The 16,258-nt window shown below is 40.7% G+C and overlaps 1 protein-coding gene across 5 annotated transcripts in view; it reads left to right on the forward strand.

Moving 5' to 3' along the window:
* Positions 1 to 16,258, forward strand: part of ATRNL1 (attractin like 1) — a 506,958-nt gene that overhangs the window by 7,160 nt on the left and 483,540 nt on the right. For all 5 annotated transcript variants that reach the window (XM_053668567.1, XM_053668564.1, XM_053668566.1 and 2 more), the window contains exon 2: positions 15,876 to 15,959. In XM_053668567.1, coding sequence (XP_053524542.1) covers positions 15,876 to 15,959 — 84 coding nt within the window. The remainder of the gene's footprint in view (positions 1 to 15,875; positions 15,960 to 16,258) is intronic.

Raw genomic sequence — 16,258 nt, forward strand, 5'->3', positions numbered from 1 at the left:
AAAGAAATATCCATTACATCCCGAGCCCTTTCTATCCTGCTGTTTCTCCCTGTCCCTAGGAAACTGCTGAGATGCTTTCTGTCACTGTTGGTTTATTGGAATTTTCTACAATTTTATATGAGTGGAATCACGCTTTATATATTCCTTTTTTTTCCATTTTTATTTATTTATTTATAGAGATAGGAGAAGGGAAGGAGAAAGAGTAGGAGAGAAACATCAATGCGTGGTTGCCTCTTATGTGCCCCCTGCTGGGAACTGGCCCGCAACCCAAGCATGTGCCCTGACTGGGAATTGAACCAGCAACCCTTTGCCTTACAGGCCCGTGCTCAATCCACTGAGCTACACCAACCAGGGCTATATATTCCTTTTTGTCTGGCTTCTTTCAGATAGCATATTTATCTCGAGGTTCATTACTGGTGTATCAGAAGTTTATTCCTCTTAATTCTTGAGTAGTATTCCAACTTATGGATATACCACAGTTTGTTTATTGTGATGGATATTTAGATTGTTTCCAGTGTTTGGCTCTCCTGGAAGCTGCTGGTAGTAGAAACCTTGGTATGGACATTTCTCTTGCATAACCGAGAGGAATGGCTAAATCCTATGCTGGATACATGTGTAACTTTTTAACAAACTGACAAACTATTTTCAAAGGTAATTGTATCATTTCCATTCCCACCAGCAGAGTGTGAATGTCCTGGTTAATTTATATCCTCAGGCACCAGGTGTAGTAAGCCTTTTAAATTTATTTCTTTTTTTATGGATAGTCTTTTTTAAAAATATGTTTTATTAATTATGACATTACAGTTGTTCTATTCCCCCTTCATTCCCCTCCACCCTGCACATCCCTTCCCCTACCATCCCCCCCTTTAGTTTATGACCACGTGTCTCAAGTTCTTTAGATTCTATATTTCCCATACTATTCTTGCCCTCCCCCCTTCCTATTTTCTACCTACCGTCTATGCTACTTATTTTCTGTACTTTCTCCCCCCTTCTCTCACTCCCCTGTTGCTAACTCTCCATGTGATCTTCATTTCTATGTTTCCACTCCTGATCTAGCTGTCCTCTTAGCTTGCTTTTGATTTAGATGTGGTTGTTAATAACTGTGAGTTTGCTGTCCTTTCACTGTTCATCTTTTTTATCTTCTTTTTCTTCGGTAAGTCCCTTTAACATTTCACATAATAAGGGCTTGGTGATGATGAACTTCTTGAATTTGATATTATCTGAGAAGCACTTTATCTTTTAATGGTTCTACTAAGTATGTAGTGGTATCTCATTGTGGTTTTAATTTGCATTTCCGGAATGACTAATGTTGTTGAGCATCTTGTCGTGTGCTTACTTACCCTAAAGCAAGTGACATGTGACGTATCTGTTTTAAGTTTTTGCACATTTTTTATATTTCTCCTTATTTTTTATATTTCTTCGTGTGAGTTCTTTATCCATTCTGGATACTATTTCCTTATGAGATATATCATTTGGAAATATTTTCTCCCAGGTTGGGGCTTGTCTGTTCATTCTCTTAACAGTGTTTTCAAAGAACAGAAGTTTTAAATTTGATGAATTCCAGTTTATCCTTTTTTCTTTCATGGATCGTGCTTTTGTTGTGATACCTATGAAAGTTTGCCTACACCAAATATTTTCTTTGATTATTTTTCTCTAGAAGTTTTGTAGTTTTAGATTGTACAGTTAGGTTTATAGCCCATTTTGAGTTAATTTCTGCATGTGGTTGAGAGATATAGATCTTAATTCATTGTTTCTGCATATGGATATTAAATTGGTTCAACACCATTTGTTGAAAAAGCTTCCTTCTCTGCTAAGGTGGCTGTGTACGAATGTTGAAATCTGTTGTTCGTGTGTTTCTGTGTCTATTTTGGGACTATTTTGATTATTGTAGCTTTCTAAGTCTTAAATTCACAGAATGTCAGTCCTTCAGTTTTGTTTTTTTTCAAATATTTTGGCTACTTAATTAATTCCTTTGCATTCTCATATGAATTTCAGAATCAGGTTGTTAGTTTCTAGGAAGATGTTGCCGGGGTTTTATTTGGGATTGTGTCAGATCCATAGGTCAGCTTGGGGGGAAGTTGACATCTTACCAATATTGAGTTTTCTGACTCATGAACATGGTATATCTCTCCATTTTCAAGGCCTTCTTTAATCTCAGCAATATTTAAAACAATTCACAGAATGGGTCTTACAGTGTTTTTGTCAGACTTTAAATATATTTATGAAGCTGTTATAAATGATATTTATTTTCTTTAGTTTCAATGTCTGATTATTTATTATGATTATATGGAAAGATAGCTGATTTTTGTATATTATTCTTGTACCTTTCAATCTTGCTGAACTCACTTATTAGTTGGAGTAGATTTTTGTAGATACCTTATGATTTTGGTATAGATGATTATGTTGTCTGCAAATTAAGAGACCCTTAATCCTTTCTTTGTAATCCAGGTGCCTTTTATTTCTTTTTTCTTGCCTTATTTCACTGGCTAGAACCTCCATTACAATGATGTATTCATCTGGTGAGGGTGTTCAGCCACGTCTTATTCCTCATTTTGGGAGAAAATATTTAATCTTTAACTATTAAGTAAGTAATCTATAAGTTTTTGTAAATCTTTTTTATTACATTGAGGAAGTTTCCTTCTCTTTCTAATTTGCTGGTAGTTTTGTTAGAGATGGATATTGCATTTGTTAAATACTTTTTTTGGTGTCTGTTAGGATTATGTCATTTTTCTTTTTTAAGTATGTTAACATGACATATTACATTACTTAATTTTGAATATTATACCAACCTTACATCCTGAGATTAACCCCATCATGTATATATATACAATCAATAGTATATGTTTAAATATATATTGTATATAATCACAAGAAATAATCAGACATTGAAACTAAAAAAAAATATTATTTTCCTGCACACACACACATACACACACACACAATATTGTTTGGATTGTTCTATCAAAATTTTATTTACGGTTTTGTGACGTTATTTACAAATATATGTTCATGAAGAATATCAGTGTGCATTTTTCTTGTAGCATTTTTGTCCCATTTTAGAGTGAGGGTAATGCTGGCCTCATAGAATGAGCAGTGCCTTCCTGCTCAGTTTGCTGGAAAAGTTTATGTAGAATTGGCAGTATTTCTTCACTTGGTGTTTGGTAGAATTCACCCATGAGGCTCTCAAGACCTGGAATTTTCTTTAACTTCAAATCCCATTTATTTAATGTAAATTCAATTTGTTTAATATGTATGTCTACAAATTCGATTTCTTTAATATGTGTAGGGCTTTATGATTAAACTCTGTTAAAATTTATTGGCCAGAATACTGTTTATCTTGATAATACCCCTGTGCCTGTGAAAAGTATGTTGTGTTGTACTGTCGATGGGGAGAGTGTTCTGTAAATTTCAACTAGGTCAGGTTGGTTGTGCAAGTTTTCCAACACTTTTCTGATTTGCTGTCTACTTCTATCAGGTCTTAAGAGAAGAGTATTGAAATCTTCAGTTATAATTTTGTGTTTATATACTTTTCTCTGTCGTTTTGACTTGTTTTTCCTCCAGGTATTTTGAAGCTGTTACTAGATGATGACATTTTATATTATACCTTCTTGAGAACTGACCCCTTTTTTATTATGAAATGACCGTTTGTTGAAGAGACTATACTTTTTTCATTCATATCTTTGCACCTTTGTTGAAAATTAATTGGTATCTCTATCTTTATATTGGTTTCTGTTCCTTTGATCCATGCATCTACCCTTTTGGAAATTTCTTTTTAGACTACTGTATCTTTATAATAAATCTTGAAATTGATAGTGAGATGCTTTCAACACAATTTTTTTTTTGAAAATGCATTTGGTTATTCTAGTTCACTCAGTTTTCCACATGAAATTTAGATTCATTTTATCAATTTCTAAAAAATATAATTCATTTGGGATTTTGATTGAGGTTGTGTTGACTCAAGAACTTTCCAGTCCATCGACATGATGTGCTGATTTCTTTAGGGTTCCGCTGTTCCAGCATCAGAGTTGTGTGGTTTCCAGATATCAATCTCACGTATGTTTTGTTAGATTTATGCCTGGATAGTTTTTGCCCTTTGGTGCTATTGTAATTGATAGTGTTTCTTTGAGTTTGTTTCCAATTGTTTTCATTACAATTGGAATTGTTTTCATTCCAATGATTTTCATTATGTGGAAATATAATGGACTTTTGTATACTGACCTTATATCCTGTGATGTTGCTAAACCCGCTTAGTTTCAGCAGCTTCGTCTGTAGATTCCAGGGTTTTCTGTACAGACCATTATGTTTTCTGTGAGTAGAGAAGGTTTTACTTCTTTTTCTCCAATTGCGTGCCGTTTACCTTTCCTTCCTGTGGCCTTGTGCTGGCTAGGACTTTCAGCCTGATGTTGGCTAAGCGAGGAAGAGTGGCTATCCTTGCCTGTTCCAAGTACAAGATGGAAACATTCAGTCTTTAAAGATTAGGTATCACACTAGTTGCAGGCTTTTTTTTTGTATATGCCATTTATTAGGTTAGGGAAGTTCCCTACTACTCCTAATTTTGAGAATTCATTATGTATGGATGTTGAATTTTTATCATGTTTTTGTGTGTGTGTAGCTTGAGATGGTCATTTGGTTTTTCTTCTTTACTTTGTGGATATTGGTGAATTAAATTGATTAATTTTTCAAATATCGGATCAGCCTCACACTCCTGGGATGAACCCCGCTTGGTCACAATACATTACATTTTTATATATGTTGCTGGATATGGTCTGCTAATATTTTGTTGAGGATTTTTACTTCCACGTTCGTAAGAGAGATTGCCCTGTCATTTTCTTTTCTTGCAATGTCTTTGGTTAACTCATTAAATAATGAGTTAGGAAGTGCTCCCTTTTCTGTTCTCTGTAACAATTTACGTAGAATTGGTACTACGTTTTTTCATAAATGTTTGGTAAAATCCATCAGTAATGCCGGCCCTGGCCCGGCATTTCCTTTGTGGGAAGGCTTGTAACTGTGAACTCAGTCCCTGTTATGGATGTATTTCTATTCACTTTATCTGTTTCCTTTTGAGTGAGTTTTGGCGGATTGTGTCTTACAGAGAATTTGTTCATTCCATCTGAGTTTTTAAACTAATGGGCATTTAATTGCCCATACTATTTCCTTGTGATCCTTTTACAGTCTGTGGGGTCTTCCGTGATAGCCCTTCTTCCATTTCTGATATTGATAGTCGGCACGTTCTTCCTTTTTCCTTGCCGATGCTGGCTAGACACTTGTGATCGATCTTTTCAAAGAATATGTATTTGGTTTCATTGATTCCTGCTATTTCTGTTGCTGTTTTCAGTTTCATTGATTGCTGCTTCCTTTGGTTTTAATTTGCTTTTCCTAATCTAGTTTCTTAAGACGGAAAGCTGAGATAATTAATTTGAGATGTTTCTTCCATCCTCTAGTGTGGAGGCTGAGGGGGGCTGACTCTGCCATCATTTGCTTAGTGCAGGGCAGAGAGGGTCCTGCCCACGGTCCCAGCCCCTGCTGCACCCCAAGTCAGGAGGGGCTCACGATGGTCTTTGCTGGTACTCGCTTAGCGCAGGCCGGAATGGATGAAGGGGCCCCACCTCCACCTTCTTTTCCGGTGGGGGGGGGAAATGTTTGTTATTTTCGTAGGTAAAATAGAAGCATTTAGAAAATTAGAAACTCTCAAGTGGGTTCCCCACGTCTCATAAAAAATGGAAAATCTAAGAGCACATTCCGTGTTTCGGTGTACTAAGTTTAATCCAAGGCTGCATTTGTGCTTCTTTTGACAATGTAATTACGCTGATAATGGATTTTATTCTAGAGAATAGAATTTATTATTTCATGTAAGAATAACATTCATGGTATTAAAACTAGTATTTCAAAACTTAAATTTTGCATTGAGAGAAGTATCGTCATGTGGTGGGAAAAAGCTTTTACATATGTTGTCTTTTTTTTAATTGCTGATGAAAATCTTGTGAGGTGGATATTTGTTTTTTCTCATTTTACAGCAGGAATAGATAGTGAAAGACCTGCATCAATTATTTATGCTACAGTACGATGGCTACTAAGTGACAGACAAGTTGCCAAATTGTGTCTGTCTGGCCCTTTTTGTGTATCGAGCCATCGTTTACTCTTAAGAGGTGTCTTCTTAGTTACAAACGCACGGTCTTCTGGATTTCCAGATAGCATGGGGTGACTTCAGTGAATGAGCTTTGGTCCTGAACTGGTAGGTGTTTAAGATCCGTTTCTGCTGGCGTGCCATGAGCTCAGCAAGGATCGGCTTTGCTCCTTCACTGAGCATCGATCAGTTGTACCTCATTATATTTTAAGACAATCTTCTGAAATAAGTGCTGTTGTTGAGACCTGGGGAAGTTGACCAACATACCTGTTAAGTGTCGAAGCTGAGAATCTCGCATCTCCTCTGAGCATCGCCCTTTTCTTTCAGCTTCTCAGTTCGTGTCTTTTCCGTTCTCCAGTGGAAAGAGAATATTCTGCGGAGGTCTCGCTTGTCCTCTGCAAAGTCACTATGAACGGGCGTGTTGTGCAGTACGCAAAGACACCAAAAGAAAAGTCTAAGCTTATCAAATAGGTCTCTAGGATATAGCAGGGCTTTATTTTTCTGCAAGCTTGTTGAGTATTTGTCTGCGTAATGTAACAGGAATGTTTAATGTCAGGTTCCTGGGTGGGCTAAGTGGTTAGTGAATTCTCATGTTTGTGTATGAAATACTATGTGTGTGAATTTTTTTAAAGATTTTACTTATTAATTTTTAAAGAGAAGGGAAGGGAGGGAGAAAGAGTGGGAAGAAATCATCAGTGGGTGGTTGCCTCTTTCCCAACCCCGCCACCGGGGACCTGGTCCGAAACTCAGGCACGTGCCCTGATTGGGAATTGAACTGGAAACCTTTCCCTTCTCAGGCCGGTACTCAATCCAAACTAGCCAGGGCTGTGTGTATGACTTTTTGCAGGCAGGAGGGTATAGCTTTTAAAAGATTCTCAAAGTGATCTCTTCTCAAAATGATAAGAACCACTGTATTAGAGGGACCAAACCCAAATAATGGTCACTGGGTATGTACAACCAAAGCACACGTGGGGTCTGGTGGACAGAGCTGCAGCACTGGGAGTTGGGGTGCAAAGGCCTGGTGAGGGGAACAAGAACAGAGGCCAGCTCAGCACAGGGCAATGCAATAAGCTCTCGGTGTGCAGACACGGAAAAGCTGATTCCAGTGAATATACTCTGGAAGTCCTCTTCATCCGTTTTGTTTAAAAAGAAATCAATAACTATTAAATAATACTTTAATTAAGAACACTTTTTAAAAAGATCGCGTGTAAGGAAGGCGCGTAAAGCCAGCCCTGTGTGGGTCCGACTTCCCCTTGTGGAGTGCTTATGCTGGCCCTGGGACTCTAGTCACGGATAAGCAGGATTTGTGGTTTCAGAGACTTGGTCCTATAAAAACGGTTGAATTTCCTTATTTCTAGAATGTCTTAATTGAATTTTGTATTTGTGGCTGGGATTAGAGAACAGCGCTTTGATTGGGTTGTGTTCTGTTTCACGTGTGTGCTGTTTTCCTGCCTTCGGTAGGGGCCGCTCCTGGGGTATCAGCAGCCCCGCAGCTTGTTCGATCAGGCTGTCTCGGGGGGGGGGGGCCGTGGCAGCTGGAGGAGATGTGGGCGTGTGGCCCACGGCTGCACAGGGACTGGCAGACTCGCTCCGCGGAGGGCCGGGCAGTAGATGTTCTGGGCTTTGCGGGCCAGATGCTCTCGGGGGGCCGCTTCTCCGCTCCGTTCTCATAGCACGTTAACAGTCTTGGACACACGTATGCAGAGGGGTGCGGCCGTGTTCCACCGACTGTTCATTTACACAATCAGGCGGTAGGCCACTATGCGGTCCTGATCGAGGTGAACACGTCAGTGTGCTTCTCAACTCACGGGCGGGAGTGCCACAAAATTAAAACATAAAAAGTTAATGGTTTGAACCTGGGACTGCATGGTAGAGACAAGATTAGAAAGAGTAGCCACCCAGGAGGCCCATCTTACCTTTTGGGTAGCTGAACCATCTGTGACCTAATTTCCTGGAGACCTCCACACAGTTGGCAGGTAAGGAGACAAGATTGGAAACCAGGTGTTGGTGGTCAGAGCGTGATGCTGAGGCGCGAGGCTTCTGCGTTTGCGAAGGGGAACAGTTGCAGGTTACCGCGTGCGGGGGCGGGGCTTGGGCGGCGTGGCACGCAGGTGAGGGCTGTCCAGGTGGAAGAGACCCAGGCGCTCCAAGGCGAGAATCGCTCTGGCTGTGGAAGTGGCGGGCGCGTCCCCCTTACTCTGTGTCGGGGTGGTGAGAAAGGGTTGAGTTTTCCATTCCTTTCACCTCGCTTGGGGTCAGTCCTCCCCACCCCCAAGTTTCTAGAAGAGGAGGTGGCCGGGAGGAAGCCCCTGGGCCGGGAGCGGAGGCGGAGGGAGGCTCCTGGTGGGGGCTTCACATTAGGGAGGGGGGTGGAGGTTGAGAAGGGATTCAGGGGCTGCGGTGAGCAGAGTTTTATTTTGTCTGTGTACACGTTGCCCTGAAGTCACAGGGGATGGGGCAGAGTGGGGGGGTTCCTGGGCTCCTGTTGGGCAGCCCTGGGCCGGGGGGTGGGTAGCAGTTTCCTTACATCGCCTCTTACGGGTGGGGGAGCAGAGTTATGGGGGAGGCTCCTAGTGTATATGTGTCTTTGGAGGAGGGTTGGCTAAAAGGTCTGTTACGCTTTTTTTCCTTAAAATAAAATATATATTTTTTATTTTCACCAACAACTTAATTGATTTGGTATTTTGAGTGTGTTGGCTATCTCCTGCTATTGGCTTCTAGTGGGTAGAGGCCAGAGGTGCTGCTAAACATCTTCCAATGCATCAGACAGCCCCCACAGCAAAGAATCATTTGGCTAGAATGTCAATAGTGCCAAGAAACTTTGCAAACCACTCTTGACATATTCGATATACACTGCGCAAATCTTTTTTTTGCATTCAGTTGTATTTTTACTTGTAATAATAAGTCATTCCAAAACTGTTGCATATTTTCTTCTGTCTTTAATATTAAAATGGGTGCACAAAAATTCACTGATTGTGGTAAGTTTTTAAAAAATGCACACTATACGACAGGTGTCACAATATAAGGTAACAAAATTGTTTCAAATGAAGTTGAAGATAGCTAGGTGCTACTGGAACCATAGCGTGGAAAAAACACAACAGACTTTTTGGCCAAGCCGGTATGTTGTCAGGTAAGGGTAAGGAGCTGAGAAACGTAGGAGAGGAATGAACCCATCTGAGAAGGTGCAGTGTGGAGGACGACAGGGGTTTCAGAGAGCGAGGAGGTGACGTCCTCGTGCAGTTTGGGGCGTGTGTTCCCTGTGAGGAAGGTGGGTTATATTGCATTGAGTAGGTGCTGTTTGCAAAGCAGGGCTGCCTGTCCTCAAATTTCCAGATAAAAAGTGATTTATTTCATGACTGTGTATTAAGGTGCTTTTTGAATATGTTATATGATACTGTTGCATCATAGATACTGAAATAGAAGTAGCCATGTAGGGTCATGGGAGAAATGAGAAGTTTTAAAAATATTAAGTGCCCTAGGCTCATACCAGGGGTGTCCAGCCTTTTGACCCAGCTGTCGTTCCTTCCTCTCCTACGTTTCTCAGCATCTTACCCTTACCTGACAACATACCGGCTTGGCCAAAAAGTCTGTCGCGTTTTTTCCATGCTATGGTTCCAGTAGCACTTAGCTGTCTTTAACTTCATTTGAAAGGGCCACACTGGAAGAAGAAGAGTTGTCTTGGGCCACACGTAAAATGCATTGTATCACGTAATCACACACACAAAAAAACCCCTCATAATGTTTTAAGTAAAGTTAGAAGTTTGTGTTGGGCCCCATTCTTAGCCATCCTGGGCTGCCTGGGGCCCACAGGCCACAGGTCGGACACCCCAGCATCTAAACTATTATCACACAGTTGGCATGTATTATGCCGAATGGTTTGTATCATTAGGTTCAGCCCCGATTTTGGAATTTTTTACAATTTATATTAGCACTAATTTGATCTTAAGGGTTTGTTGCAGCTGTAAGTTAGAAACTTCCAGAGAAGGATTTCTGGATGTACTCTACTGAGGGATCTACAGCCAGTCTTAGAACCAGAGTGAACTTTGAAATAAGATTCCCCCTTGGGTTACCTGCTTTTTGAGAGAATGGAAGTAATAATGACTTTGAGGTTGTGATAAGAAAGATTTTAAATTTTTATTGATATTCTTTATTTGTGGAGATATTTTCCTGGTTTTCTTTAGCTCTTTAGCATACTTAAAATAGTTGAGTCAGTCTGTCTAGCAAGTCCAAAGTCTGTCTACCTTTCCTCAGGGGCAGTTTATGTTCACTTCTGTGAATGGACCTTACTTGCTTGTGTCTTTGCACGCTTTGTAAGTTTTTGGTTGAAGACTGAACATTTGATTATTATGCGATAATTCTAGAAAACAGTTTCCTCCCCCTCCTGAGGGTTCATTTCTATGGCTTATGTAATTGTGTATTTGTTTGGTGACTTTACTAAACTGGTTGTGTAATGACTGAAATCTGTGTTGTGTGTGGTCTAAGTCTCTGTCTCTTTAGCTTGTGGTCATGTAGGGTTTTAGTAAATTTCCTTGCATGCTGGAGCCAAGAAAAAACAAAGAACTCTCCCAGGCTTTGCAGATGGACTCTGATGTGGAGTTCCTTCAGTGCTTAGCCAGGCTGTTTACGGACGACTCTGCCTTAGCCCTCACTTCCTTCTCTCTCTGAGTCTAAAAATTAGCCCAAGGTGACGGTCTCTTCTGAGTGGACAGCCTTCCCTGGATGTGCGTGTGGCTTTCCAAATTCCCAGGCTCGAGCACTGGATAGCTTTCCAATGTCCTAATTCTTCAAAGAATCTCGTTCCCCACATTTTTCTCCCAGGCTCTTGGTGTATCTGTCGTTTGCTTTTACTCTAACTTTTTGCTGCAGGCAGAGGGGTTGTTCACACTCACTTGCCTCTCTGGGTTCTTGTGGGATACCTCTGTCTGGCTGCTTTCTTTGTCCTGAAGGCATTTCATTCTAGGCATGGGGTGGTTTTTGTAATGTATCAGCAGGTGATTTCATTTAATATGCAAAAAAAAAAAAGTAAATTTCAATTGCTTGAGGGATTAGAGCAGTTAAATTTAGGGGTTTCTTCCTTGAATCAGTTTGAATAACCATGAGATTCACCTTCTCCATTCTTACAGCCACTGTCATATAGGTCGCTTTGTGTAGTCTTGTCTTTAGACATTACTCATCAATCCACTGAATCACTTGCAGTTCTCCAGAGATATCAGGCTCTTTCATAACCTCCGACCCTCCAAACATACCTCTTCCAGGAATACTGTTACCTCTTATTCTTCTAATAGACATTTTTAATATATACACCAGGTTAAATTTGATAATATTTTGTTTAGGATTCTTGTATAAGGGATATTTGTCATTTTTATTTTTTCTTGTATTGGTTTTGTCAAGTTGTACTTCCAAATTAACTTTTGCATTTCATCTAAAATGTCAAGTTCATTGGTATGAATAATATCGTATTATTTCTGTAGCATTGGCAGTGAGGTTCCTCCTTTCCTTTTTGATAATGATAATTAATATTTTCCCCTGTTTTTCTTGATCAGTTTTGCTAGGGGGGTTACAAATTTTATTAGTCTTTATAAAGCTAACTTTTAGTTCTATAAATTTTCTTTACTATATGACTTTTCTATTTCAGAGATTTCTGTTTTTATTATTCCCTTTTGCTTTCTTGTTTTTTAATTTATTTTTCTAGCTTCTTGAGCTGTACTTGATTATCAGCATTCTAATATACACATTTAGAACTATAAATTTCTCTCTAAACATTGGTTTAGCTTCATCTTATAAATTCTGATGTGGTTTTGGTCTTCGATGAAAAATATTTCCTAATTGTCTTTATGACTTAAAAGTCTGGTGCTCGTTTTCCAGACGTTTGGGGATTGTCAGTGTGTCTTGTGCGGTGTGAGGTTGCTGGGTGTGGGCTGCCACTGTCTGTGTGGCTTTTGGATGTGTGATGACTGAAGCCACCTGCTGTTGGTTGATTTACCGGTAATTGATTTAATCATTTCTGATGCTAGTGGTTGCTATAGCTTCATTTAAAAAAAGTATTCATGTTAAAGAGGGTGGACTTTACTTTTCTCACTGTCAGCGCAGCGCTTCAGAAACACTTTCACAGGCCCAAAGTGTCCAAAAACATCTGGGGGTTCAAGGTAGTCCAAGGCGTTGGCCCAGGCAGCACCCTCCTAGGTATTGGGTTTCACCTCCTGGGGGGGCACTGTCTTCAGTGCTGAAGTGTTGGCTGAGCTGTGAGAGAAGCGTTTTCTGGAATTCTGCTCCTCTCACAGTCTGGTCCTGGGCCCGTTGTTCAGCCTCACCTTCCCTCCTTAGGAGCAGGGTCTCCTTCAGTGCTAGGGAGTGCTCTGGCTTTCACGCTGTGTCTCTAGTTGGTGGCCGGCGGGTTGAGTGTTCCAGGGGAAAGCCGTTCACAGGGAAGCGTCCCCACTAGAGGCACTTTGCCGCAGCTTCCTCTCGTTAGCATATCGATGGCCTTTAACAGCGATCAGAGGATTCCACAGTCCTCACAATTACCCATGCTCCGCTAGTTATTTCTCAAATACCGGGTGGAGATATGGCACAGGCCGATTGCATTAGTCAGTGCATCACCTTCCACTGGTGTCCCAGTGGAAGTCTTAGTCACTGGGATGCTATAAATAGCATGTTGTGGGTTGTTACCACCCGGTCTGCACCTGCAGTGTGGGGCGTATGGAAATGATAAGGGAGTCTGAGAGGATATGGGTGTAATTCCCGATGCTGTCGGCCCCTCACGAAGACCTGTCTATTTTCAAGGATGCCGGTTAATACTGAATTACTTTCTAAAGGTGTCCTACTGATTTATGCCTATGAGAATGCATTTTCCTCACATCCTTGCCAATGTTTTATCAGTCTTTTAGATCTTAACCATTCTATTGGGCAAATACTGGTATGCTGCTCTGATGTCATTTCGCATGTTCTTTATTATTATTGATGGGTTTGGGTCACATCAGGAAAGGGAGGCACTTGGTAATTTTAGCAGGAAAAGTTTAATGTGAAAGATGATTGACTGTTACAGGGATTGGAGTAATGAGCACTTGGCTAGTAAGAAGTAAAGAGAACTTTGAAAAGTATGGGAGTAGCAGGTAGAAGGAGCAGCCCCTCATGGCTGCGTGTGAACCGTAAGCTGTAAGCAGCCATGCTCTTAGGCCGAGACAGAGCACGGGAGAGCCCCCTCCTCCACCCTGACATCCAGGTCTTGTTGGGAGGCCCTGGCCTGGCTGTGGCTTACAGAATGGCAGGAAAGTTGCCATAATCCTGCCCTGATAGAACTTGCTTGACATCTGCCCCTTGGAACTTGCCATGGTTACCTTCTAGGATGCTGGGAAAAGCTATTCATGGGGCAGTGTTCTACTAGAGGCTCGAGGGGAAGTGCCGGGGCCGCTGTTAGTGGCTGGGTGCTACTGGCCGAAAGGTACTGTGGGGGCCCAGGACTGGAGAAGCCAGCAAGCTGCAGGAGATCCCTACGTGCATGGGAACCAGGAAACAAAACTCTTTGCTCTTGCAGTGTCTGCATCCACAGTGCACTCTATCAACAAAGCATGTGCTGTCTGGCAGAGCAAAGATATTTAAAGGGCCCGGATCAATTTTCACAGAGTAGGCCAGTCGTGTGAATTTTGAGGTGAGCGGCAGTGGGGGATTGGCATGATCTACCCCTTGGTTATTCAGCTCCTGTATGTTCCCCGTAAACATAGGTGAAGGTGAACTCCCGTGCATCCAGACAGCTCTATATTTCTACCTGAGAAGATACACTTTTGCCAGGTGTCCAAAGTGAAGAAACACACAGCTCCAAGAGTCATTCATGTCTCTTTGGTTATTTTAATTAATCTTCATATACAGTCACAGTCACATGAATATTCCATTATCTAAAGTCTAAGTTGTGACGTTAACTTAGGACAACTTGTATGCAAAACACAAATGTGGGGAGAGAAGACATACATGTGGAGAGCAAATAGAAACCCTGCAAAGCTGTTAGGATTCTTGTCTCTGTAATCGGTTGTAAGACCGTAACTGACATCTGTGGTTTTATTCTTCCACACGGGGCTCCACGTTTCCCCTGTCCTCAGCTAGGATCAGCTGGTGGGGATTTGGCCTGGTGGAGGGGTGATCCAAGCCCAGTGGGTTAAATCCTCAGTCACCCTGCTGTGGTCCTGATATTTTTATGGACCTAACGCACAGATCTCTCGCCCTGTTTTAGCTGTGTCGAATGTGTAGTGTTTAACCTGTCCATTGAATCGATTTGGTTATGGTAGTTTTTAGTATTAGAATTTCCATTATTTTTTTTCAAATGCTCTCTGTTGCTTTTTGAAGTTTTCCATTAACTGCCCCCATTTAAAATTGTCTTTTGTCTTTGTGAATTTAGTAAGGCCTGTTTGTTTGAGGGGATGCATCTGATAATCTCCGTCCTCTCGTCTGTTCCTTCCTCTGACTAATTAGTTTTGATCATGCTAGACCCTGTAATTTAAACAGTTACAGGTAGAAACAGTTTGAGACCTAGGATGATGTTGTCTCTCTTTGGAGAGTTTTGTTTGTCTCTCCTGTTGGGCACTTAGGCATGCTGGCAGTTCTGTCCCTGGGAGCCAGCTGTGTCTTGGGGTTCGCTGTCCTCCTCCCACCCCCGATAACTCATCCGGGGAAGGGCTTAGTTTACTTCAGGCACACCGTTACCCCGTTACCCCGAGAACAAGTCATTGTGTCCCAGTCCAAAGTGCCATGTTGTTTATTCGAGCCCCTGCCATTGGCGGGTCATTGCCTCCAAGTTTTACCGCCCCCCACACCCCCCCAGCTGTGGCTGCCAAAAGCACTCTCAGCCTTGGGCGGTGTCTTCCAACCGACAGATCTCTCCAGAGCAAAAGCAGCTCTGAATGCCTGGAATTTGCAACTTCTTGAGCTTGCCTTGGCAGATCTTAGCATTTTGTTACTTAGAGCATGCTTTTTAGATTTTAAAACTGTTCCTTAGCGTTTTAAGTTGTCCTCAGTGGCGGGTTTGTCTGAATTACCTCATCTGGTACTATTGGAAGTGAAAAAATCAGGACAAGTTATTTAACCTGTGTTTCTCATCTTCAAGACGGGATTAATAATTGCTTAACTCTCTCGAACAGTTTTGGGGATTTTTTTCACTTCCAAATGGGAGAAATAGACAAAAAAACTGTACTTAAAAATAACTAAATAAAAAAATGAGGAAAAAAAGTTTTTCAACTGAAAAAAAAAAAAAAGAAAGTGGTAATAAAAACAGGTAGCCAACCTCAGTAAGTCTGGTGACAGCTGCTTGGCCATCCTGGTGAAGAGAAGCAAACCCAGCAGACAGTGTAGCTCCGCAGGGAGTGGTCACACACAGTGATTCTGCTCTTCACAGAGCCGCATTTTTCAGTGTGTTCGATTTTCCTTCTTTTGCCTCCACCTAACTTCGTGCAGAAGAACTTTAACTTAATCTGTTTTGTATCAACATCCAACCCATCAATACAATATTCAACCTTTCACTGCCTTTCCCATTATGTAAAATAAAAGTCTTATTACATCAAGGTTTTAAGACATCCAAAATAAAATTCTTTTCAGATGTGAGAGATACATGGTAATTTGAAAAATGTTCCAAGTTGTAAACAACATTATTTTTTTGTAAATTGCTGGTCCCATTCCTTTGTTTTAATGTCTCTTAAATTTTCTTCTGCTACTTTGTGTCTTAAAGTTGCTTTAAGGTAATTATTTTCATGGTTTTGTTTTCTAGGTTAACAGAACCTTCTGGATATTTAACAGATGGTCCAATTAACTATAAGTATAAAACTAAATGTACATGGCTAATTGAAGGCTAGTAAGTATACAATTTGGGTTACTTGTTTTATTCTGAAATGATAAAAAAGATGGTCATATCAATGTTATAGCAGTAAGGTATAACAACTTGATAATTATAGTTTATTTAGTTGCTTATTGTTAGAAGAACATTCACAATACTTTTATGGGATTTAGAACTGTTAGATATCATGTTTAATATAAACTACAATACCCAATCAGTTGTGATAATAGTTTAATATATTAATAGTGTAATATATTTTATTTTTTAGTTATGTTAGTCGGGCATTAAGTCAAGTAGGCATTTTTGACTTCCTTTAA

This window comes from Artibeus jamaicensis, unplaced genomic scaffold, assembly GCF_021234435.1.
Source record: "Artibeus jamaicensis isolate MK-2021 breed Jamaican fruit bat unplaced genomic scaffold, CSHL_Jam_final contig_490, whole genome shotgun sequence".
In the NCBI taxonomy this organism is placed as follows: Eukaryota; Metazoa; Chordata; class Mammalia; order Chiroptera; family Phyllostomidae; genus Artibeus; species Artibeus jamaicensis.